Source organism: Cornus florida, unplaced genomic scaffold, assembly GCF_030987335.1.
Source record: "Cornus florida cultivar Cherokee Brave unplaced genomic scaffold, ASM3098733v1 CherokeeBrave_3.0.0_Hap2_Chr01, whole genome shotgun sequence".
In the NCBI taxonomy this organism is placed as follows: Eukaryota; Viridiplantae; Streptophyta; class Magnoliopsida; order Cornales; family Cornaceae; genus Cornus; species Cornus florida.
In genome coordinates, this window is record NW_026775571.1 from 3,575,355 (window position 1) to 3,599,476 (window position 24,122).

The window sequence follows — 24,122 nt, forward strand, 5'->3', positions numbered from 1 at the left end:
ATAAAATTAAAAAAATAATAAATAAAAAGATTATTATTTTTATTTATCACTTTTCTAATTTTATAGTTACATATTATTTATGCATTTATAATTGACCCGCATCAATATGGATGACTAAACCATATAAATAGGAATGGTCTACTCACATGTGAATATGTAAACTATTTTATTATTTTTCTGATTTTGTAATTGAACTATTTGTGCATTTATAATTGGACTACACCAACAAGGATGACCTACTCAGAATTACATATTAATAGAAAGAAAAATGATAAGTCTTCCGACATTAATTATCAACTCGTTCTCCGAATACAACGTAGTTGGATTCTATTAGAACGCTTAAAAAAATTCCCCGTAAATATTTATTTCTCTTTAACCCATTCCCAATCACGTTATATTCGGCAGAATAATCGACAATTAAAATCTTATGATCTACTCAAATATAAGTTTTGTCTCGTACTTTACTAAGTTATAAGAACACAATTGGGAGATAATTTTTCATTTGCTAGCTACTGGACAGCTCTATTTGTTTGGCTTGTTTAGTTAAAAACTCATCACAAGAAAAACCTATTGACAAACTTTATTTATTTACAAGTCAAACAAATATAAAATAACTTTGACTTGAGCCAATTTTTTTATTTGCAATTCTTAACAATATATAATTTTTTAAATTTGCAGCTCTCTTGATACATTCAATATTTTTTGTCTAAAAATCTCTAATTCTTAGTATCATCACTTTTGTGATCATCTATTATGGTATAATTTTATACATCTTAATTCAAACAAAAATAATTTTTTACAAGTTTTTTGTTTAAACGATAATAATATCTGAGCTCTTAAAATATTTTATAATTCATGGCCGAACACATAAGTAAAATTTTCTGTAAAGTCTTTAGGTATTCAGGATAAAAAAAAAAAAAAAAAAAAAAAAAAAAGCCCAATAATAAGGAGGATAACTGTTATTAGCGCGAGATATTGCCAAACATGGAATTAGGTATTAGTGGTTGCAAGGCTCACATTAGACAAAGCCACGACAGACTTTTTATATTTTTTCATAAATTTATTATTTATATTTTATTCATTCTGAATCATAAGAAAATTACAAAACTATTATATTTTTTAAAAAGTGTTATATCAAAGTAATAACACAGACAGGGCTGCCTGTATCATAATCATTTTTTTATTCTTTATTTACCAACAAAAAAAAACAACGATTCTCTCTCCTCTCTCACTCTTCCACGCTTTTCTCTTTCGTTCTAAGAACCCTAAAACGTCTGAAATTCCTTCTTTTTCTCTCTCTGTTTTTTTTTCTTTTCAAATTCAAATTGACACAATTACACACATTGTTGAAGATTTTGTGGAGTTGGTGATCGAGTAGGGTTTTCTTTTTAGGGAATTGGAGTAGCCGGTGGGGATTTTGTTTCTGACCGGCGACGAGAGACAGAATGGCGAATACGGACTTGCAGATGACCCCTCAGTTGGAGCAGATCCACGGAGAAATTCGTGACAATTTCCGAGCTCTCGCGTATGTTTTTTTTTTCCCACTCTCTCTCTATATACACATGTCTATATATATATGTATGTGTGTTACATTTGAAGAACTATGTGTTCAGAAGGGAATTACCATATGATTATTGTCAATGTAAATTTTGCGATCTGATATTATTGTGCACATGTTAGGTAATGTAAGAGAAAGTCATAATTTTAATCTTAGATAGGCAACGAGGAAATGAAAATATTTAGTAAGACTTCTACATTATTTGGCATATCTGGGTTCAAATTTTCAATTTTTGGACCCTACTCTATTTTTCCTTTTCTCAGTTTCTTAGCAACGAAAGTATGTTAATTGTAGATAGTATATTCGGCTGGTTTCTCCTGTATATTTGTTTAAGTTAGTACGTCTTTTTCTTAAATTGGCACTTACTCAGAATCCAGTGGACATCTAAATTGTTCTTGGTACTAAATATATGAAACGTGTGAAGTTTATAGTTAATTTGACCAGTGTTTTCATGGGAGTTTTAACAGGTGAAAGTCTAATGTGAGATAATTTTTTGCACATATTTAATCCATTTTTATATACCTCATGTAGATTGGACTTGTTTGTCACACTCTTATCAATCAAGCTCTTAGAAGTTTCTAAAATTTTGATTTTCACTGAGGCAGAGCCACCTTTATACTGGAAAACCCATTTTCTGTCTTCCTCAATGGCATGCTTATGGTTGACAGTAGTTACTTTCTTTGAATCCAATGTAGTTATTCAATAAACACTAACTGTTATTATCCTTTCCTGGCTAACTTCTACATGATATCTGTACTAAGAAATAGCACATCATCACATCACTACTAGAAATTTTTGATTGATGCTGTTGGATTGTCATTTGACATTAATTAGCATTAAAATATTTTGCAAGCCTGAAAGAAGTATGGATGTTGCCAGGAGCTTTTTAAAAACAAGGATAACAATGCTTGAAATCTAGAATGCTTGGAACCTCGTTATTATTTTTATCTTTGAAATTTATAATGGATGCATAGTTATTAAAGGCTCAAGCCATGCTAAGGTATCAAAATACTTTAATAGTTAAAATGGCATGTATGTTAGAATTGTGCATGAATAAGATACCATGAATGAGCTTGTTGAGCCTGGGATTTTTTGAATATCTAGATATGCCTTAAACAAATACAAATTGATGTCTCTTTTGGGTAGTTGAACTTATCTATTATGGGTTTTAAATAATTAGTTGAGAAAGCAAAAAGATTAGGAAAATCACCGTCGGGATTTTGTTCGAGTGGGCTTCCTCACCACATTCCAAAGAAACTGTTGGGACAATTTGGATGAATGTGTGTTTTATCTATAAAAATAATATTAATAATAACAAGTGAAGATAGATACTTATAAAAAATTATAATAAGTGAAGAGAGATAATCTTTTTTTTTTTTTTTATAAATAAAATGTATTAGAAAGCATTCAAAAGGGGAATGCATCCCAAGAGATATACAAGGAACCAAGCCAAAATAAAGCCCTATTACATTTTAAAATGTGCAACACAATCCACTAAAAAATCTAATGAAATTTTGGCATATCAATTAAGAGGGTTTGCTAAATCAAATCTAACACATCATTTCATTGCTTATGTATTCAAGAAAATCAAATACCATGTAAATGTGCAAAATAGGAGCCTACAAGATATAGTTTTTAAAAAATATATCATATTATCATAAATATGTTTTTTTGATAAGTATATTATTATCAATATTTAGAATCAATTACTCTACACATGTAATATAATTATTCAACTATAAGCTCATGAATATTCAAATTCCAAATATCTCATATGATATAAGGTCTATATTGCATGTACTTGTGCACATGTTCGGGTGGGTATATGAATCTCACATAAGTATTTACTATCTTTCTGCTCATACTAAGTCTCTCGCAAAGTGACAATCTACTTTTATATTTTTAGTCCTATCATGAAACACCGGATTACTAGCAATGTACATAGTAGCTTGATTATCACAAATCATTCTCGTAGGCTTTCACTGGAAAGACATATCTCTTATGAAAGAGATATCTACCCACATCATTTTGCAAGTTGTATTAGCCATTGCTCTATACTCTGCGTCTGCACTCGATCTAGCCATGACATTTTGCTTCTTATTTCTTCATCATACCAAATTGTCTCCCACAAATGTGCAATTCGTAGATATAGATTATCTGTTTGGCTTCCTGCCCAATCACATATTTGAACCTAACAATATTCATGTTGATTGAGGATTAGAGAGAAGCCTTTACTAGGTTATCCTTTCAGGTATCTTAAAATACGACATACAACACCCAAATGAGGTAGTTTGGGTTGTTGCATAATTCGACTTACCCTACAACAAAGGTTTTGTCAAAGGCGCACCTAGGCTCCAGGATCATATAGATGTAACACTTGCACCTGTTGTGTCTGTAGGTGCACCTTTATTCACTCAATTATGCGCCTTGCACCTAAGGACCTCTAGCTCCTTAGTGCATCTTGGTCCTTTGATAACACTAGCTTCGTCACAACCAACTATATTAGTTTTTTGATAAGTCTTTGATATCTTCTTGGATCATCAAGAAGATTTTCTTCATCTAGACTATATACTTGAATTCATGGAAGCTCACTCAATTTTGCTCCTAACATTCCTGTCTCACTTAACAAATCACATACATACTTCCTTAGAGATTTGAAACCTTGATTCCCAAAAAGTATCTCAACCAACCCAAGTCTTTCATATAAAAATGCTTGCTAAAAAATTGTTTTAGGTCATCATTACCATTTTTATCGTTCCCTGTCACAACAATGTTGTCTGCATAAACTGTTAGGATGGTGATAATACTTTTACAATGTTTCACAAATACATAGTGATTTGATGTAGTTTTGGTTAATCCATATTTACTAACCATAAACTAAATTTGTCAAACCATGCCCTTGGAGACTGTTTTAACCTTGATATAGCTTTCTTTAACCGACACACTGGCTGTGACCCCCCGCCCCCCCACTAAAAGCAACAAATCTAGGTTGTTGCTACATGTATACTTTTATTGAAGATCTCCATGTAGGAAGGGTTTTGTAATATCTAGCTGGTAGAGAGACCAATTTTGAATAGCTGTAACCGATAAAAGAATACGAATAGAAGTAAGGCGAGTAGGAGGAGAAAAAGTTTCAAAACAATTAACCCCAAATGTCTTAGGATATCCTTTAGCTACCAAGTGAGATTTAGAACGTCAATTGTACCATCAGAATGATATCTGATGGCATACACCCATCGACAACCAACTGTTGAGGAATTAACTCCAGTGTATCATTTTGCTGAAGAGCTGTCATTTTCTCAACCATTACATGTTTCAGACAATCACGTGGAATATCATCCAAATCATATACAACATAGAGATGCTAATATCTTTCATTAGAATGCAGTGCTCGTCCAACTTCACCTTTGTTGCTGTTTTTGGTTAAGTGGCGGCCACCCATCTATATCATGATGCAGCATGGTGTGTCTGCTGCTCATATTGACAATGGCAAGTTACATAAATTATGAATCAGTGGATGCACATTTGTAGGCGTCAAGTTTTATGGATCAAATGTAAGACTTCCTTATCCTCTTGGTTTAAAGCAACACAAATATGTGAGATGGTATGTACGCTTTGGGTACTTGAAACCAAGGCCTTGGAATTACATCCGAGAGGCTTTACCACAAGCTTTGGATGGCATTTTTTGAAACAATATTGGTTTAGCTGAAGAAACATATTAAAGTAACTGGTGGAGTTTATGTCAATCATTTCATGCTGGTTAATGGTATGTGGAGCATTTTCATTTCACCAGAGGCAAGCAATTTTTTTTGATAAGTAAAAGTTTCAATAAAAGCGTTCAAAAGGGGAACACATCCCTCAAAAAACAACACAAGGCCAAATATGGCCTCTAAACCCTCAACAAATCCAAAAACTCTATAAGCTTATCCAACAATTTACAATTTCTTCCTAGAGCCCAACAATAAAGGGTGCTAAGGATGGAGAATTTCAACGACCCAACATGATTTTCCTTTCCTTCAAACGATCTCCTATTTCTTTCAAGCCATAGACACCACCATATACACAAACGAATAACGCTCCAAGAGTCACGAGCTTGGGCCCCCACTATGCATCATCTCCAGGCCTCAATCCAGCCTCTGGTAGACCGTGGCATAACCCAACGAACCCTAAACAAACCCACAAACAAAAGCCAACAATCTCGGGCCACTGAACAATGTGAAAGAAGATGATCAATCGCTTCCTTGCCATTTTTGCACATAAAACACCAATTCACCGCGATCTGTCTTCTTCTCTGAAGGTTGTCTTTAGTCAAGATCTTTCCTAGTACGGATGTCCATGCAAAAAATGCTACTTTGAGAGGCGCTTTTGTTCGCTAAACGACCCACTATGGAAAGGACAGTCCAGGAGCATCTGCAAAACAATGATAAAATGACCGAACAACAAAATGCCCAAGTGAAGATGGAGCCCAAACACATATGTCGGAAGTCTCCTCAACCATCTCTTGGTGATATAACATATCCAAAAAGTTCATAGCATCCTCCATCTTGTAATCCTGAAACAACTTCAAGAAGCGTACATCCCACTATCAAGGCGATAGCAGTCGACCATTATGGCATGTCTATCAGAAGCAATCCTAAAGAGTCTAGGGAAAGTGCTAGCAAGGGAATGCTCCCCGCACCATATGTCATCCCAAAAACGTATCCTCCTGCCATCTCTGACATGAAATCTGATGTGCTTAGAGAATTCGCCCCACATCTTCTGAATGTGTTTCCAAACCCCAACCCTATATGGCAATCTAACATCGGGGGTGTGCCACCCTTCTCTCGTCTCCCCATGTCTGCTCACAATCACCCTCCTCCATAGTCTGTTTTTCTCTATCCCAAATCTCCAAAGCCATTTACCCAATAAGGCCTTATTAAAAGGCACTAATCTTCTGATTCCCAACCCACCTTGCTGAATTGGAGTGCAAATCCTCTCCCACTGTACTAAATGATACTTGAACTCCTCCCCTTTACCACCCCACAGAAAATTCCTCTGCAACCTCTCGATCCTTTTAGCCATTGAAGAGGGAATCGGGAAGACTGAAAGAAAGTACGTAGGAAGACTCGACAAAGTACTCTTCAAAAGAATAACCCTCCCCCCTTTGGAGAGGCACTGTTTCTTCCACCCAGCAAGCTGTTTCTAAAACCTTTACACCACTGGATCCCAACTACCCACACTCCTGGATGAAGCTCCAAGAGGTAGACCCAAATAAGAAATGGGTAATGAACCACTGTTGCAACCTAAAACAAGAGCCAAAGTAGAGATATCCGGAACCTCTCCCACCGGTACTAAGACACTTTTGCCCACATTAACTTTCAACCCAGAAACGACTTGAAACCAAATCAGAACACGTCTCAAATATCTCATCTGAGACACATCCGCATCACAAAAAACCAAGGTGTCATCCGTAAACATCAAATGGGAGATCTCTAGCCGACTAGCAACATCCCTACCAACCCTGAAACCTCTCAACAAACCTAAATCAACTTCCTTTGACATCATTCTGCTGAAAGCCTCCTTCACAATAAGGAAAAGAAAGGAGATAACGGGTCCCTTATCATAACCCTCTCGAGCTACCAAAAAATCTTGTTGGTCCTCCATTCACAAGGATTGAGAATCGAGCACTAGAGATACAAAATCAATCAGTAGAAATATAAAAAGGAGAGAATTGTGTAAAGGCTTAAATGAGATGAATCACTCATTCCCAGCTCTAGTATTTATAGATAAAAAGAACACATGCTCATATTACAAGAAAGGAAACTAAATCAAATCTAAATCAAATCACAGCATATTCTAAAGCATATTCTATGACATAGTCTATAGCATAATCAAATCTCTGCTATTATGGTAAGTCATTTCATAAATCGTGGCTATCATATATGCTAACACTCCCTCTTGAAACGCCCAACTTGGATAATGCATTCTCAAACACAATTTTGCTGACACCCTTTGTAAGAATCTACAAGTTGTAGAGTGAAAATCTGACTAGCAATGATTTTCTCTCAAATGAAGTGCCGATCAACAAATCAAAAATGTCTCCTCAGATCATAAACAATTAACAATGTCTACTCAGACCATAAACAACCAATCATGTCTGCTCAGACCATAAACAACCAATAATGTCTCCTCAGACCATTTCCCTTCACATGTTTAAAACATGTAGATGGAAGAATCAAACCATTCCCCTTCATACATATGTTTAAACAATGTAGATGAAAGAATCAATAATGTCTCCTCAGGCCATAAAAAAGAAACAACTATGTCTCCTTAGACCGTTTCTGAATGGGTAGTGCCAAACTCGCAACACCCTCATTGAGGTCGGACTGCCTTGCCTACCTGACGCCTCTCGGATGACCATTAGACCATTCCCGAATGGGTGGTGCCGAACTCACAATGCCCTCATTGCAGTCGGACCACCCTAGCTCTGATATGGCTCTGATACCAAGTAGAAATATAAAAAGGAGGAAAGAATTGTGTAAAGGCTTGAATGAGATGAATCACTCATTCACAGTTCTAGTATTTATAGATAAAAAGAGCACATGCTCATATTACAAGAAAGGAAACTAAATCAAATCTAAATTAAATCATAGCATATTTTAAAATATATTCGATGGCATATTCTATTAGATAATCAAATCTCTACTAATATGGTAAGTCATTCCATAAATCATGGCTATCATATATACTAACATATGCATAATCAAATCTCTGCTATTATGGTAAGTCATTCCATAAATCGTGGCTAGCATATATGCTAACACAATCCATTTCCTCCACCCCTCACCAAACCCCATCCTCTCCAAGAGGTAGATAAGAAAGCTCCAACTAACATGATCATAGGCTTTCTCGATATCCAATTTGCATAGAACACCTGGAACCCCACAACTGAGTTTGGAATCTACACACTTACTAGCAATAAGGACATAATCGAGTGTTTGACGTCCTCCAACAAAAGCATTTTGAGAATCCGAGATGACATTATCCAAGACTCCCCTCAATCTCGATGCTAGGACCTTAGCAATCAATTTATAAATTCTTCCCACGAAGTTGATAGGTCTAAAATCCTTGACGTCAAACACTCCCCCTTCTTTGGAATAAGAGCAATAAACGTTGCATTCAAACTTTTCTCAAAGTGTCCCGTGAGTGAAAAGCAAAGAAAGTGCCCATGACCTCCCCCTTCACCACCTCCCAGCTTTCAAGAAGAAATCTCATCGAGAAACCATCTGAACCTGGGGCTTTATCCTCATTGGAGCTCTTCAAATCCCTTAGCACTTCCTCCTCAGAAAAAGGCCTTTCTAAATTGACACCATCGAAGATAGAGATAGAATCTAAATGCAAACCACCAAGCAAAGGTTGCCACGTCCCTGTCTTCGCGAACAAGTTCTGAAAGTAAGAGGTAACCCCTCTACAAATATCCTCCTCCTTGGAGAGAAACTCCCCATCCATCGTGATTCTTCCGATATGATTACCCTTCCTGTGAGCATTTGCCAACCGATGAAAAAATTTCATGTTTATGTCCCCCTCCTTAAGCCACAAAGCCCTGGATTTCTGTCTCCACGAAATTTCCTCTAATAAAGCATTCTCCGCCTAACACTCCACCATTCTCTGTACGAAACCCTCATTAATGCTACCCTCCCCTTCCTTTTTGTCAATATTAGCAATCTCATCAAAAGCACGATTCTTCCTCCATTCCAAGTTCCCGAAATCATCCATGTTCCATTTTTTGAGGTCCTCTTTTAGCCGTCGTAATTTACCTGCAAGGGAAAAACTCGGGCTACTAGAAACCACATAGTTCTCCCACCAATATTACGATAATCTAATTGTTTTCTTCTTTTCTATGTATAACTTCTATATTATCATGGAGAAATGTATCCATGTGATCGTTGCCATTGTGATTTTTTCATGGGCCTTGTTTGAGATCCATGAATGGTGAAATCTCATATGCTGTCACATGGTGTGACGATCACATGAAATAAATTCTTGTATATTGATGTGGGATGATTGTCACAAGATAGGCAATTTGAAAGATTGTATAGGATTCATGCCCTTCACCTTTGGGTCTGATGCTGAGGTACAATTCTTTCTTCCCCTACTTGTTTTGATCATAATAAAGCAAGTGACAATGACATTACTAGAAAAATATATAAAAGAGAATTGTACAACTAGGTTGGCAAGGACTGACTACAACGTATTCTTTATGCAAGTATTGACTAAAGAAATAGACTTCGATTAAATGGTCCTAAGAAGCACAAACATATGTTTACTTATCAAAAAAAAAAGAAAAAAGAAGCACAAACATATGTTCGGTACCTTATGGATGTGTATATAAATTTAAAACGTTCCATTATTTTCTACACTTGGCCTACTCATCCAAGACACTTCCCGACACAAGCCTTATGTAGCAGAAGCACATCATAGAAGGAGCTATGTTTGGGAATTTTGGAAACAAGATGAATGCACCCCAAAATGTCCAATCCTTTTTCTGTTTGGAAAAATTGGCATTATAGCCGTGCCATTTACAAGTCAATCATGCAACAAACACTTTTTTCATTTTAAAAGAGAATATAATTATGATGACAAAAATATAATAGGGGAGTTAGTATATGTAAAAAAAAAAAATTGATATTTTCATTGCTTCATTTCCATGTTGTGAAATTCTTAGTACATAAGTTAGAATATTAATCAAAACTCTATAGTAGTCTTGTATAATAGCTGTATTTAAATAAAATTTTATATTTATATTTTGCTGTATCAACGTGGTGTTAGTATCCTTATTTTGTAGGATTGGATGTGTTAGTTTTATCTGTATTGTATTGTATGTGTGTCGGTGTCCTTTGTTCGTATATGTGCTATGTAGGGTCTTAAAAAAGGAGGCATCCTGCATGTAGAACTGTCATTTTGGACTTTGCTTGCTGATAAGGTTCTTTTATGAATTCATTTTTGTCACATTTTCGTCTTCTACTTTTAGCATGTATGATAGCCACGATTTATGAAATGACTGACCATATTAGCATTGATTTGATTATGCATTTGTTAGCATATATGATAGCCATGATTTACCATACCTTGTTTTGTTATGGCATGTCTGTGATTAACCAATGTATCGATGCCAATATTTTTCAACTTTTTTCTCCTGCCAAACATTCACATATTATTGGACAGAGTTCCCTGGTTTAATTGTAGTTTCAATATTTTCTTAGATTTGGCAAAAGGTTTGGTTATCAGCAAATTTGCACCTAGCAGAGATGTTTTGGTTGCTGAAGTCAGTGGAAGTTGACTGATTTAACTTCTTGTTTTCTTTGGTCTCTGGAAGTTTGAAATGACAGACAGACATTTGCTTTTAGCAAAATTTGCACTGATTAAGAATTTTTCTGGATTACATTTTTCTCCCATTGTCCTGTGACCAGTTTTATGTATTGACAGAATATAGTTCTAATGCGACAGGGTTGCTTGAATATTAGCAACTTTTTATTTATTTTTAGCAATTACTACTCGCTTTTTTTTTTTTTTTCCTTTGCTTTTTTGCTCCTAGTGCCTACACATTCTTCCACACCCCCCCCCCAATTTTTTAACTGATTATTAGATGCATTGCCAGGCTAAACCTTTTATGATGATGAACTTTATATATTTGTATTCAGGAATGGCTTTCAGAAGCTGGATAAAATTAAAGATTCCAATAGACAAAGTAAACAGCTGGAGGATCTTACAGGGAAGATGAGGGAGTGTAAAAGGTAGGCATGCCCACTTTTCATTTTTCTAGTTCCTCTTTTATGATTCTCAGGTCATAGAAGGTCAAAGTACGTTAATATATGTTATATTCTTTTTCTGTCCGAACAAAAGTTCTGGTCCCATTAGAAGGAAAATGACAGAGAAATTGGAAATTAATGCATTAAACTCTCCACTCCTTAAAATTCCTACTTGAGTCCTATATTTGAAGATCAACTATTTCAGCAGGTGACAATGACTTTTTACAAAACCTGGTTTATATTAAAAAATGGCTACTTGGGCTTTGGCACACAAAAAGGTCTTCGCAATTTAGAATGACCGAGTTTTAGCACCCTTAATTGTATTGAAGCAAATGGCCTTGCAGTTTCTATTGGGTTCCTTGCACGTTACCTCATGTTGGGATTTAAATATTATTAATGAGGAATTGAAGAGTCAGTAGTTGACTAGAAATGTTCCGATAAATATTCTCTTTGATAGCAGTTTTCGGCATTTCTTTTAGGAGATTTTTAGAATCATTCAGTGAAGTCTTACATGTAAATTATTAAAACAGGCTAATCAAGGAGTTTGATCGAGAAATTAAAGATGAAGAGGTCAGAAATCCTCCTGAGGTTAATAAGCAACTCAACGACGAGAAGCAATCCATGGTAAATTTTTTTGAGACCCTTTAGTTTGCTAAGTTATTTAACAAATGAGCGTGGAAATGGACTGTTAACACACGCTTACGTGAGCACCTGCAAATAAATGTGTTGCATATGTTTTTACCAAGAAAGATACCAGAAAGTTTTAGATCTTGTTTCCTTTCGGGTCATTTCAAGTTCGAATCATTTAATGTCTTCCTGTTTCCATTCTTTTTGTACTGAGATTCAATATTTCAGATTTTTCTTTAAGATGTAAAATATGTAATGTGTCAATTATCCCCGATTGCCGCTGATCTTGAAATAAAATGTGGGTTTTTTTGGTTGCTCAAACTGGAATTCAGACCAAATGCATCATTTGATAATTTTTTTTAACGAAAATTCAAGATTATAACTATAAATAATAACATATTGTTGATTAAACATAGATTTGTTAAAAAGAAAACTAAACATTAGGTAACACATTACAAATAGAAGCAACTTCTTAATTGCTGCACTTCACATTATCTGCTTCATCACTTTCATTGCATTCCATGGGCATATCATGTGTCTTTGACTCTGATATTTATTTGAAGTTAACAAGTTTAATGGTCCCATACACTAAAGCAGGTGGTTCAGAGTCTTGGTGACTTTAATAATCCTTCTTAAGTATTATATTTTAAAAGATTTTGCTCATCCAATTTCCAATTTGGTTTCATTACTTTAATTGGGTGAATTTGATTCCTTGAGGTATAATTTGGTCCTTCGGACCTTCGCTATTTAAAAGAAATCTCTTCTGTTTAAGGTTCAGATTAGTGGCTATTGATACCAAAATAAAGTGAATTTTTTTTTTTGGATTGTAATGGTCTATCATTACAGAGGACTTCTCTGTTTTTTTACACACACACACACACACAGAGTACTGCTTGTATGAAATTTTATTCGGTATCTGTTACACAGCTTCTCTTTTGTTGAACTGCTTTACTTGTGCAGATCAAAGAGCTGAACTCATATGTGGCCTTGAGAAAAACGTAAGTTTTTCCATCTATTTTGTTCTTACGGATATCAAGTTCAATGTTTTTTCCTGTCTGGAGTTCGATTGTTTTTTTAGAACAATAATAGATTGAGTCATGAAGTCTAGAGCTCAAGTCAGGATTGCTGTTTCAATTTGGTCCTATTACATTAAGGATGGGGGAATAAAGATGTATGGAATTTGTTGTTCTTGTTTATCAATTAATCATTTGAGTCTTGAACATGTATGAATGATATAGTTTTTCTGCATAAATTTGCTGCTTGCCAATGATGACATTTTTATTTCGAGAATTATTAGTGCAGCGAGATAGAGATTTATTGTAATAAGACCAGTACGTGTTAAGAAATGCAGAGCAAAAGAACGTAAACACCTACCCCTCCACCCACACGTTGACCAATAAGATTATAAGAAAAATAATTATGGAAGCAGTTGGATCGCTGACTTCATATCTATCCACTCCGTGCTCCCTTGATTTTTCTGGGTTTCTATGTGCCTCGGCATATCCAAATAAATTCTTTTTCTTATTTTGTTTGGTGGCGTTGCAGGTATATGAGCAGCCTTGGCAATAAGAGGGTTGAACTCTTTGATACAGGAGCAGGTGTTAGTGACCCTACAGCTGACGAAAATGTTCAAGTTGCATCAGGTGACATCAGATATCTTTTCATGTCTATTAGCCGATTTAATTTGCTGAATATGATCAGTTATTTGGAAGCAGATGCTACTAAAATGTTGCAATGACGACCATATTTTCTGTTAATGATTGTCCTGTGAATCTTATACGTGCATCAGTTTCCTGCATTTTGGCAAATATCAGCCCCATTTTAAATCTCAACATCACTTTTTTACCATTTTTGGAACTATAGCATGTGTTTCAGTTTATTTGCTATTGAAAATTCATTAGCTGTACAATAATATTGAACTCGTATTAGACGGGTAGATTGCAGGATTATAAAGTCAAATGCAATTTCATAAACTTTTTATTTATTTATTTTATTTTCTTTCTAAAATGTTATGCCCAATTTTAGGCTGGCTCAATGTTCTACTTCTATCTAACTTCCATGTTCGATTCAGACATTCTATCATTGTCGTGGATAGTCGACTTTTTTGTTTTTTTTAAAATGATTTGTAGAAAAGAACTTGGCGGACATGTATTTGCTTCTTCAATTACTTCTGAGATTTTTGGTATTCATTTTTACAAATCTTTTACTGTGTTTGTTTCATACATGTCCTTGACTCTTTGTCTTTTTTAAAAGACAATTTTGGATTTTTTAAGGCTATCTTTATGTTTATTTTCCATAATTTCGTTGAACTTTTAAGTTTATTATTTTTTTTTCTCCAATTGTATTTGATATTATTTTAGGTCATGTCCTTTCTTTGTCAAAGTAGTGATTTTTTTTTAGTTAAAAAAAGATTTGCTGAGCCACAGTTCCCATTTTTCATTTTTGCAACTGTAGCAATGTCAAATCAGGAGCTTATAAATGCTGGTACGAAGACGATGGATGAGACTGATCAGGCTATTGAACGCTCCAAACAGGTGAACGCTTAACTTTAAACTGTCTTTGCACATTGCATTGCTTGTGTTCTAAACTTCAGATTGATGCATAGGTTGTTGAACAAACAGTTGAAGTGGGAACCCAAACTGCTGTTACTTTGAAAGGCCAAGTGAGTATGCATTATCAATCATTTTTGTTTTGTTGTTTTTGCTGGGGGAGGTCTAATCTATGTTTATCATTCAATTCTTAAATTTGTGCAGACTGAACAAATGGGTCGTATTGTTAATGAGCTGGATACAATTCAGTTCTCTATTAAGAAGGCATCCCAGCTTGTGAAGGAGATCGGTAGGCAGGTTGGTTTTGGTTATTTACCCAGAACTGCAATTTTATTTAATAGTTTTTTTTTTTTTTTTTTCAAACTAATTCCCATATTTTTTTTTAGGTGGCTACAGATAAATGCATCATGCTTTTTCTTTTTCTTATTGTCTGCGGTGTAGTAGCCATAATTATTGTGAAGGTATTTTCTCTTATACATTCATTGCCATGTTATTTATTCTTTTTATTTTATTTATTTTATTATTATTTATTATTTTTTTAGGGTTTATGTTTTAGATTTCAAAACGTTTTATTTTTGTGGGTAGACCCTTAAAATGTGAAATTACAAAGCATTTTAATTTTATAATTTAAAAGCATATTCTAAAGGGTAAAATACAATGACTTCTCCTGAGGTCTGCCTAATTACACACGGATGAAAGTTTGTGCAAAAGTTGCACCATGTTCCGTCCAAAATTCCATCAGTACCGTCAATATAATTGATTGCGGACGTGGTGACCAAAATGCCCATCAACTAAGATGAAAAGACGCTATTATCCCTAAAATGTTATGAAATTACGAGAGTCTTTCCTTTATAGGCAAATAAACACTTAGCTGGGATTTTATTAAATTTGTAGATTAACATTTCACATAAGTAACCCCATTTCTCTCCCTCAACCCTCTCTCAAACCCAAAACCGCACCCATTTCCATCACCACCAGATCAACTCCATATTTTCTTTCTTCTGTCGTTCTTGATGGTGTTGCTTTCTTCCTTCATGTCAGTTAGGTAGCTCTTTCGATAAGCACTTCTCTCTCCCTCTCTCTGTATGTATATGATACAATATACACAGCCTTTTCACTCTGTGATGCTTTAGACTCTTTCCTATATATGGCAGGCAAAGGGTTGGTTGGAATTGATTAAAGCTCATGACTGCGCGATTAATGGGTTGGTTGCAAGCAAGGGATTTTGTATTTGGCTTATGTGGATTGCAAGATCAAAGCATTGTTTGAAGGGGATCTTCAACATAAGGATGTCTCATTGCATTCACATCTAGGGATGGAAAGTTGTTTTATGGGGGTGCTTGGATGTGTATTTGATGGGGTGGTTGGGAAATGTGGAATTTTGTTGTTGGAAGATGGTTTGTGAGGTGAAAGCAATGGAATGACTGTTTTGTGGATGTGTCTAATGGGAAATTTGATTGTTGGAAGATGAATTTGTTAGAGAGAGAGACAGGGAGATGCAGATAACAAAATTTTGTTCTGCTGGGTCTGACACCATATTTTTTATGCGATGAAGTTGTTTTGCTATATGCTAATGGCCTTGCCTTCGTCAATTAAGAGAACGAACGATAATTACTGGATTACAAAGTATCCATTGCTTCGAATTCAAATTTACAACTTTTGGCAGACATTGATGAAGTTTGAATGCGAAGAAAAATCTGCTCTGTATTTAAAATAAAATAGAAAAAAAGTATCAGTTTCAATGAGGTTTGCTGGATTTGAATTGGAGAGAGATTATAGGATTTTGGACTTTTGGTAGAGAGGGAAAAGCGGGGGGAGAGAGAGAGAGAGAGAGAGCTTGACGACAGAGAAAGTGATGAGACAGAAATTGAAGAAGAAAAGAGATGAGAGTGAGAGAGTTGATGACGGTGCTTGTGGTGGTATGCCGCCGGTGGAGTTGAGCAAATTGGAGAGAGCGAGCGAGGAAGGGGAATTTTTTTAATACATGGGCAAACTGGTAATTTCACATATCCATATGTTTTCCCATTTTTTAACAATAAAATAATCAGGGTAAATGGGTAAAATTACCCTAAAAAGTGACGTCCATAAGACTCAATCGGATACAAGGGAGGTCATTGCAAATTATTTCCCAAGTTTCATTCGTGTGTAATTAGGGCAAACCTTGGGAGGTCATTGTATTTAACCTTGGGAGGTCCTTGTATTTTTCCCTATTCTAAATTATGCGAGGGAAATATTCAACTGTTTGAGAATAATAATATTGATTAGCATTTACGAATTTATGAGATTTGGTTCGACAGTGCATTTATTAAGTGCATGGTGCTTGTGGATACAAGTGTTAATTGCCTTTTTGACATGGTCAAGTATGCGAATTATTACATGTGCCATATATACCCCGAGACAGTAACTATAACGAAGAGATGTACCATGTTCTTGGTTTGCACCTTCACACGTATATTTCATGTATACTTTATTAGTATCGCTTCAATGCCTGCAGTTGATCTGCTCAATCTCTATTCTAACCATGACTCTTTTTAGATTGTGAATCCCAACAATAAAAGCATCAGGGACATACCTGGATTGGCTCCTCCGGCTCCCGCCGCACGGAGACTGTTGTATCTCAGGCCTCGGGAACATTTTGAGTAAATTCATCTCCAGTGAGGGAGTAGCTATTCTGGTCCATTATTTTGATTGGCGTTGTGGGAAGAAACAAGAAGGAAGATTGGAGCCGGAGTAATGATATTTGCGGCAATCTGTTGGTTTTTATTTTAATATATTCTTGGCTGACATGTGCATATGATGTTTATGGTTTTCTTTGTATAAATCGTTTGTGAGGTTTGGTTTTTTACACTGATTACCTTTGCATTGTTTTGAATGCTATGGTCTTTCTGTAAACCTTCCAAGACTGTTGTAGTGTTAGAAGAAATAATCTGTTGATAAACTCTGCAATGAAATCCCATATACTTGTCCTCGTTAAATCACAATGAAGTATGTGTGTGTGTGTGTGAAATTACTTCGTAAATTCACAGCAAAATTATTAACCATAACAAAAAAACTAGTGACAACAAAATCAAGGGTTGCAAATTTTGTGTTCTGTTTTTTCTTTATTATTATTATTGTTATTATTTTATTACATTTCCGGGGTGTGATAGATATTGAATATCAATTTTTTTATATTTTTTTATGTCATTTGATATTTGATTATTTGTGAACGTCTAAATTAATGACAAAGCTCTCTAGGTCATTGGTTCAAATCAGGATAATCAAGAACAAATGGACAATCATGCCATATTAATTCTTTTATAAATCCATGAAGCATCCAGATTCCAATGAAGACATTAACAGTATGAATGAGAAACTCACTAGGCAAGCCTCACGTCAAACTTTCTTTTCTTACTGAAAAAACTGATTCAACTTTCTCATTTACACCAACAAATACATACATACATGTATATATATATAAATAATATCCGTAAGCTCTAATGACATCTGGTTTCATGTTGGCCCTCAACATGCAGGTTAGGCAACATAACCAACCAAAATATTATATAAAATTCAAAATTTGTTACAGACAAACATATCACGATTTCTCAAACATAGGGTGATAATTGATACACTACTTATTCAAACAAGGTCGATGTAAAACATGCAAAGTAAAAATAAAAAATAAAAACAAAACATTCTCAACAATCACGATTACTTAGTTAACAAAGATTGAACATCCCGCGACGATGATGTGCTACCATCCAGTCTATCCAAATGCGACCATGTCGAAGTTGAAGCAACATCCCAAGGTGCTGTGAGTTCATTTACTGCATATTCATCCACTTCATAATTTTGTTGAATAGCATATACTCCATGTGACGTTCTAATCCCTTCCAATTCAAATGCAACTTCTTTCATTGTAGGCCTTTTTCTCCAACTCAGATTCAAGCATCTTTTTGCAAGATTAGCGACCCGCGTGATCTCTTCTTTCCCACCCTCTTTAAAAACTCGAGCGTCAAGAATGTCAAATAAACGGTTCTCCTGCATTGTTAATATGAAATATATTGCCAAACTCCGTTCTTCCGACCTGGTTGATGAGATTGGTTTTTGTCCAGTTAAAAGCTCAACAAGAACTACTCCAAAGCTATAAACATCACTTTTTTCTGTGAACTGGCTTGATTGGAAATACTCCGGGGTCCAAGTATCCAAAGGTCCCCTGTACTAGTGTGGTCATATGAGTTTGATCAATGGGAATTGATTTTGAAGTTCCAAAATCTGACACTTTTGCTCTGAATTTCTCGTCCAACAAGATATTTGTGGATTTGATATCCCGATGATAAATGGGCATGAAAACTGCTGAATGCAGATAGGCAAGAGCCCCTGAAACTTCTATAGCAATCCGAACACGTATATCCCAGGTAAGTGGAAACTCTTCATTTTGCTCATGGATATATTGGTAAAGGGTTCCATTGGGGATGTACTCGTAAACGAGCAAAGGAACTTCTGCCTCCAAACAACACCCATGCAGCTTAACCACATTTCTATGGTTAATTTGTGATAAAATAACAACCTCATTGATAAATTGTTCAAGTTTACCTTCATCCAATATCTTAGACTTTTTAATTGCTACAATTTAATGACTTATCACGTGCGGATGGATTTCTTACTCACCATTAACAAGAAATATATATAGATTTCTAGCAAGTGAAAAGGACAAAAAGGGGTGAAATAGAAGGACTTTCTTCTGCAGATCACCCATCCTTAGTACTACTTTTGTAGGTTTAATTGAAAAAATCTAATGGATGGGATGCATTAGTAGTGATATGATTGCATACCTTGACATCCGTCTGGCAGATACGGGGTTCCTTCATCGTTACAATAGCATTGGTAATTATTAATACTTATTTGCCCGCATATATTTGGACTGCAAACAGTGCCGCCTCCCGTTTCGCTCCTCAACCAAGGAGGGAGGAGGGTACTTCTGCAGTCTCCGACGAAGCCCCAGGTCAGCACAGCAGGAACACGTTGTATTTATAGGGATCTGCAGACAATCTTGTGTCCATTTGGAAACTCATTAGGGTTAACTCTGGACAGAGATGCATTGACGAAGCTGAACGATGCTGGGATTCTGATCTGGCAGCAATTGATGCCATTGCAACCTCCCCCATCATCAGTTGAATTGTTGCTGTCGGCTTCGTTGCAGATTGGTGTGCACCCGCCTATCATTTTTCGGTCTTGGCTCCATATTCTGGCCAGAGAGTTGTTACAACCAGTGGCGGTGAATCGATTAGCTTCCTCATCGAACCAAAAGTGGCTGGACAAATTCAGAAGTTGATGGACATAAGTCCCGTTCCGACAATCAGCAGCGAGCACCGGAAGAAGGAAATCTATGGTGCCCTGTGCTAGTAAAATATTTAGCACCTCAAGGTGGTTGTTGGTCGTGAAGAAAGGTTTGGGTGGATTGAAAGAGTTGTCGCAAGATATTTCAAAGGTTTGATTGAAAGCGCAATCAGCTCCAATCGCAAATGGGAAACGAATATTGTTAAGGTTTCCGCACGTGTCATTACAACCAGGCTTTGCTAGAAATGCTGATGAAGATGGTGATGCTTCTCCTCCGGTTAGCCACACGAATACTAATAGCACCACCAACAACTGAATCACCATCTTTTAATTGCCCTCCATCTCTACGTTTTGTGAAATTTTCAGAGGTACGTGTTATATAATAATAATATATGCATTGGTGTTTTTCAAGAATATATATATATATATATGGATCTTCTTCTAATCTATTACAAAAATAAAATAAAAGTCCTACAAGAAAAGAGGTCTTTCATTTATTAATCAAACAACACAATTCATCATATTAGACTCAACAATATATACACGTAAAACAGAACTCCAGCGCACCAATGTTGACCGTACTGTTTTTATCTATTGGATGATCTGACATATCAATGATTTGATTTGACATATAAATGAAAATTATTATAGTAATTAGTTGAAAATAATTTTAAAAAATAAGTGAGTTCAATTTAAAAAAATGTGTATTTCTATTAGTTGTGCATGTCAATAATTTGGTATGTCTACTGGTTAAATATCCTGATGAGAGGAGTCACAATTAGACCTCTACTTTTAATTCATATGTAAATTCATTAAATATTCAAGTTTGTTTGGATTAGAAAATATTTTATTTTTATTTTTTGGTGTTTCTTAAATTAAATATTTATTAAGAAAAATATTTTATTAAAATTTAATAAAAATAATTAAGAATTTTTTTTACAGGAACTATATCAAACACAAAAAAATAAAAAAAATAATTTATCAATTTTTTATTTTTTTTATATTTTTTTAAAAAATATTTTATGTTAGAACAAACAATGCTTGCATCAAAATTTATCATACAGACAAATGTTGAGTGATCTGAAAACTAAACGATAAAAAGTCAAATTGTCACTATCACATTTGAAAAAAATTATCTACTTCTCAGTTATTATTTATTATTATTTTTTGCTTGCTGTCCATACAAGAGAAAAGTAAATCAAAGAGGTGGCCTGCTAGACCATTCCAAGTCGCCATCGCTGATTGATTGACTAAGCTTGACCATTGAATTTCTAGTTCTCAGACTCCATATATCTATTTAAATATTACAAAAATAATTCACAAATTTACTTAAATGTTTATTAAGTAAAATATTTTATTAACATATAACAAAAATAATTAACAAATTTTTTTTTTCAAACTTTACCAAACGCAGAAAAATAAAAGAGACATTTTATCCAAAAGATATTTTACAGAATTTTGCATCCGAACTAATTTTAATTCAAAATTTTTCGTATGGATGAATGTTGAGTGATCTGGAAACTAAACAATAAAATATCAAATTGTCATTATCACATTTGGAAAAAATTATCTACTTCTTATTATTTTTTGCTTCGTGTCCATACAAGAGAAAGGTAAACCAAAGAGGTGGACGGCTACACCCAAGTCGCCGTCACTGACTGATTGACTTAATTCATGCACACGGAGTACGGACATGATATCCTTCACGGCACCTACCGAATTTTTGTGTTTTTTTTGACAAAACAAACAGAACACAGAGGCACTAGAGAACAAAAACCGAATCTGACACTTCCTCAAACATCAAGAATTCAACTTGAAATAATAGTGAATGTGTGTAATTTTCTCACCAACGTAGCAAGGAAAAATAAATAAATAAATAAATTACACACTTTATAGTTTTCATTGATGGAAACCAGAGAGGACCAACCAGCCAGAGATCCGAAGCAAAAATAGTAATAAAAATAATATAAAAAAAAGACGAGAAAAGAAAACCGGTTTAATTGCAGTTTAAAATTTCAATTTAACCTGCCAATAACCAACATTATTCAACATTATTTGTAGAATTATTTGGTGGATGAAAAGACTAAAGCAAGAAGGAGATGGATAGACAATCAAAACGCTACAAAGTATCAAAGTTTGGGAGACATGCTTAGGGCTATCTGACCGGTATTGCCGCACTACCGTCAATTTTGGAGAGTGTACATTAAGGTGAAGGTCAAGAGTTTTACATTTATAAAAGCCATTACTACCTTCCACTATAAATATAACTAGGGCGAGTAAGGATCGTCACAAGAGATTGTGAGGGTCGAACAAGGTTGTGGATTCGCTATTAGCGCTAGTAGGTCGAGTGATCAAACAATTGGTTGGTTGGTTGATTGATTAGACTAGAGAGTAACTAAATTAAACTAAGTAATAACAAAAGAATGCAACTAAGAGTAAGTAAGAGAGAGAAGAGTCTTGGGGTTTAGAGATCACCACAAAGTAATGCATTTCTATACCATTGACAAGTGATTAATGAGGGCAAATGGTGTGTTGCAATATTGGTGTGTGTGTGTGTGTGTTTGGTTGATTCAACAAGTAAAGATGACTAGTTAAGCATATATTGTCTAAACATCATGTGAAAGACACAATATATCTAAGCAATGAAGTATATATTGTCTAAACAACATGTGAAAGACACAATAAATCAAAACAAGTCATTAATCCTTTCATTAAGCTCACAATCCAAATACAACACAAGGTTAGAGACATATGCTACTTGCATTCAAAATCTTGGATCATCAAACAACAAGTATGGATTGTCCTCCCATTTAACACTACACTACATCTACACTACTAGCATGAAAATAAATTAAAAGAGAGGCACAATCCATCAAGGAATAAGTATGAACCATCAAGAAAATCATAAGAGTATTCCATTAAGCACTATGTTTTGACAATCTCTAAATCTATAGCATCAATACACATAGACACGCATCAATAACACAAAATCTAGAGACAAGCACATGAATAACTATTCTAACATATATAGACATATAGATAGAATGAAATGATCAATTGCAATCATTTAATGTAATGACCTGAATTTTTCGGATAAATTTTTTTCGTTGTCTTTTCCCTTCTGAGTTTGGTTTCTTGTCGATTAGTGTCGTCTCGTGTGCTCTGGAGTGATTTCCGAGACTCTCTTCTGTGGATTGACAACTTCCTTTGAGGACCGAGTCAGTTCCGCATTTTTCGTTTTTCGACACTATTCACTTTTTGTCTTTTCCCTATTTTGTCTTTTTCCCTATTTCGTTCTTTCCTCGTTGTCACTTTGTTTGCGTAACCACACTTGTTGTGTTCGGAGTTGGTTTATGATTTCACGTATCTTCATTCTCAATGATTTCTAGGAGATATGTATATTTACTTTCGTGAGAAAGTACTCTGGTTGCTCCCGGTGCCCATAGGGGCATAAGTGTAAAGTTCTTTGGAAGCATTTCCCTTTCTTGGGGTGTTTTTCGTAAATATCTTTTGAAGATATTTTATTTCAGGGGTATCTAAGAAAATATCTTTTGCAAGATATTTTCATTCTGGGGCAATTTTGCAGTTTTCACTTTTGGAAGGGTCATTGTGCAGTTAATGAAAGTTGTTGCTCAATGCCTTGTTTTGAGCCTGGATCCTCGTACGGGATTCATTTTCACATTTCGTCGAGTCGTGGACTCTTAGATTTTCCTCCTGGTCAATGTCTTCTAGTTTCAGGGTTTTTGGCCCCGGTTTGCGCCAAACTTGTTTTGGGCATAACTTTCTGTATGGGACTCGGTTTTTGATGCCGTTTCTTCTGTTGTTCATTTTTTCTCATTTTGAATCTTTTTCATTCATGGAGTTTTTCCGTTTGAGCGCATTTGCTCAAATTCCACTTTTCCGGACCCAGCGGGGCCCGTTCGGGGCACTTTTTGAGATTTTCTATAAATAGGGGGCCTTAGAAAGAAAAATCAGATTTTTTTCTCTCTCTCCTCTCTCATGGCCGGTCCAAGCTCCATCCATGGCTGCCATCTTCTCTCTCCTCTTTTGGACTTCTTCCCTTCATTAAAAAGTGGTGATGCCTTTGTGTTTATTGTTCCCCTCGGCGAGGCCTTCGATTCCAACCGATTGGAATCTTGTTTTGGCCGTTTCTTGAGTTCGGGTTTAAAGTCAACTTGTGTTTTTGATGGGGCTTCCTTGGGATTCATGTTCGTGATGTTGTTCCCGACAAAACCTAGGAGTTTCATCGGATTCGGAGCCGATTTATTTTGGTGGGGA

General features: G+C 35.3%; 1 protein-coding gene and 1 pseudogene across 1 annotated transcript; one reads left to right on the forward strand and one right to left on the reverse strand.

The window, feature by feature from the left end:
* Nucleotides 1–1,156: 1,156 nt before the first annotated feature.
* LOC132280980 (novel plant SNARE 13) lies at nt 1,157–17,497 on the forward strand. Its single transcript, XM_059782748.1, has 11 exons — nt 1,157–1,272; nt 1,393–1,525; nt 11,239–11,331; nt 11,877–11,970; nt 12,934–12,971; nt 13,519–13,616; nt 14,428–14,507; nt 14,579–14,635; nt 14,727–14,819; nt 14,909–14,983; nt 17,058–17,497. Exons 2-11 carry the CDS (start codon nt 1,446–1,448, stop codon nt 17,163–17,165), a joined length of 816 nt encoding a protein of 271 aa, XP_059638731.1. The 5' UTR covers nt 1,157–1,272; nt 1,393–1,445; the 3' UTR covers nt 17,166–17,497.
* A 541-nt stretch (nt 17,498–18,038) lies between these two features.
* On the reverse strand, nt 18,039–19,137 carry LOC132276927 (wall-associated receptor kinase-like 2; annotated as a pseudogene).
* Nucleotides 19,138–24,122: the final 4,985 nt, after the last annotated feature.

Bases quoted from the DNA above. Each gene is read 5' to 3' on its own strand.
- LOC132280980 (XM_059782748.1), top strand. From the start codon at position 1,446: ATGGCGAATACGGACTTGCAGATGACCCCTCAGTTGGAGCAGATCCAC. The intron at 11,971-12,933 runs GTAAATTTTTTT...TTACTTGTGCAG, and splicing joins ACGACGAGAAGCAATCCATG to ATCAAAGAGCTGAACTCATA. The intron at 14,636-14,726 runs GTGAGTATGCAT...AAATTTGTGCAG, and splicing joins CTGTTACTTTGAAAGGCCAA to ACTGAACAAATGGGTCGTAT.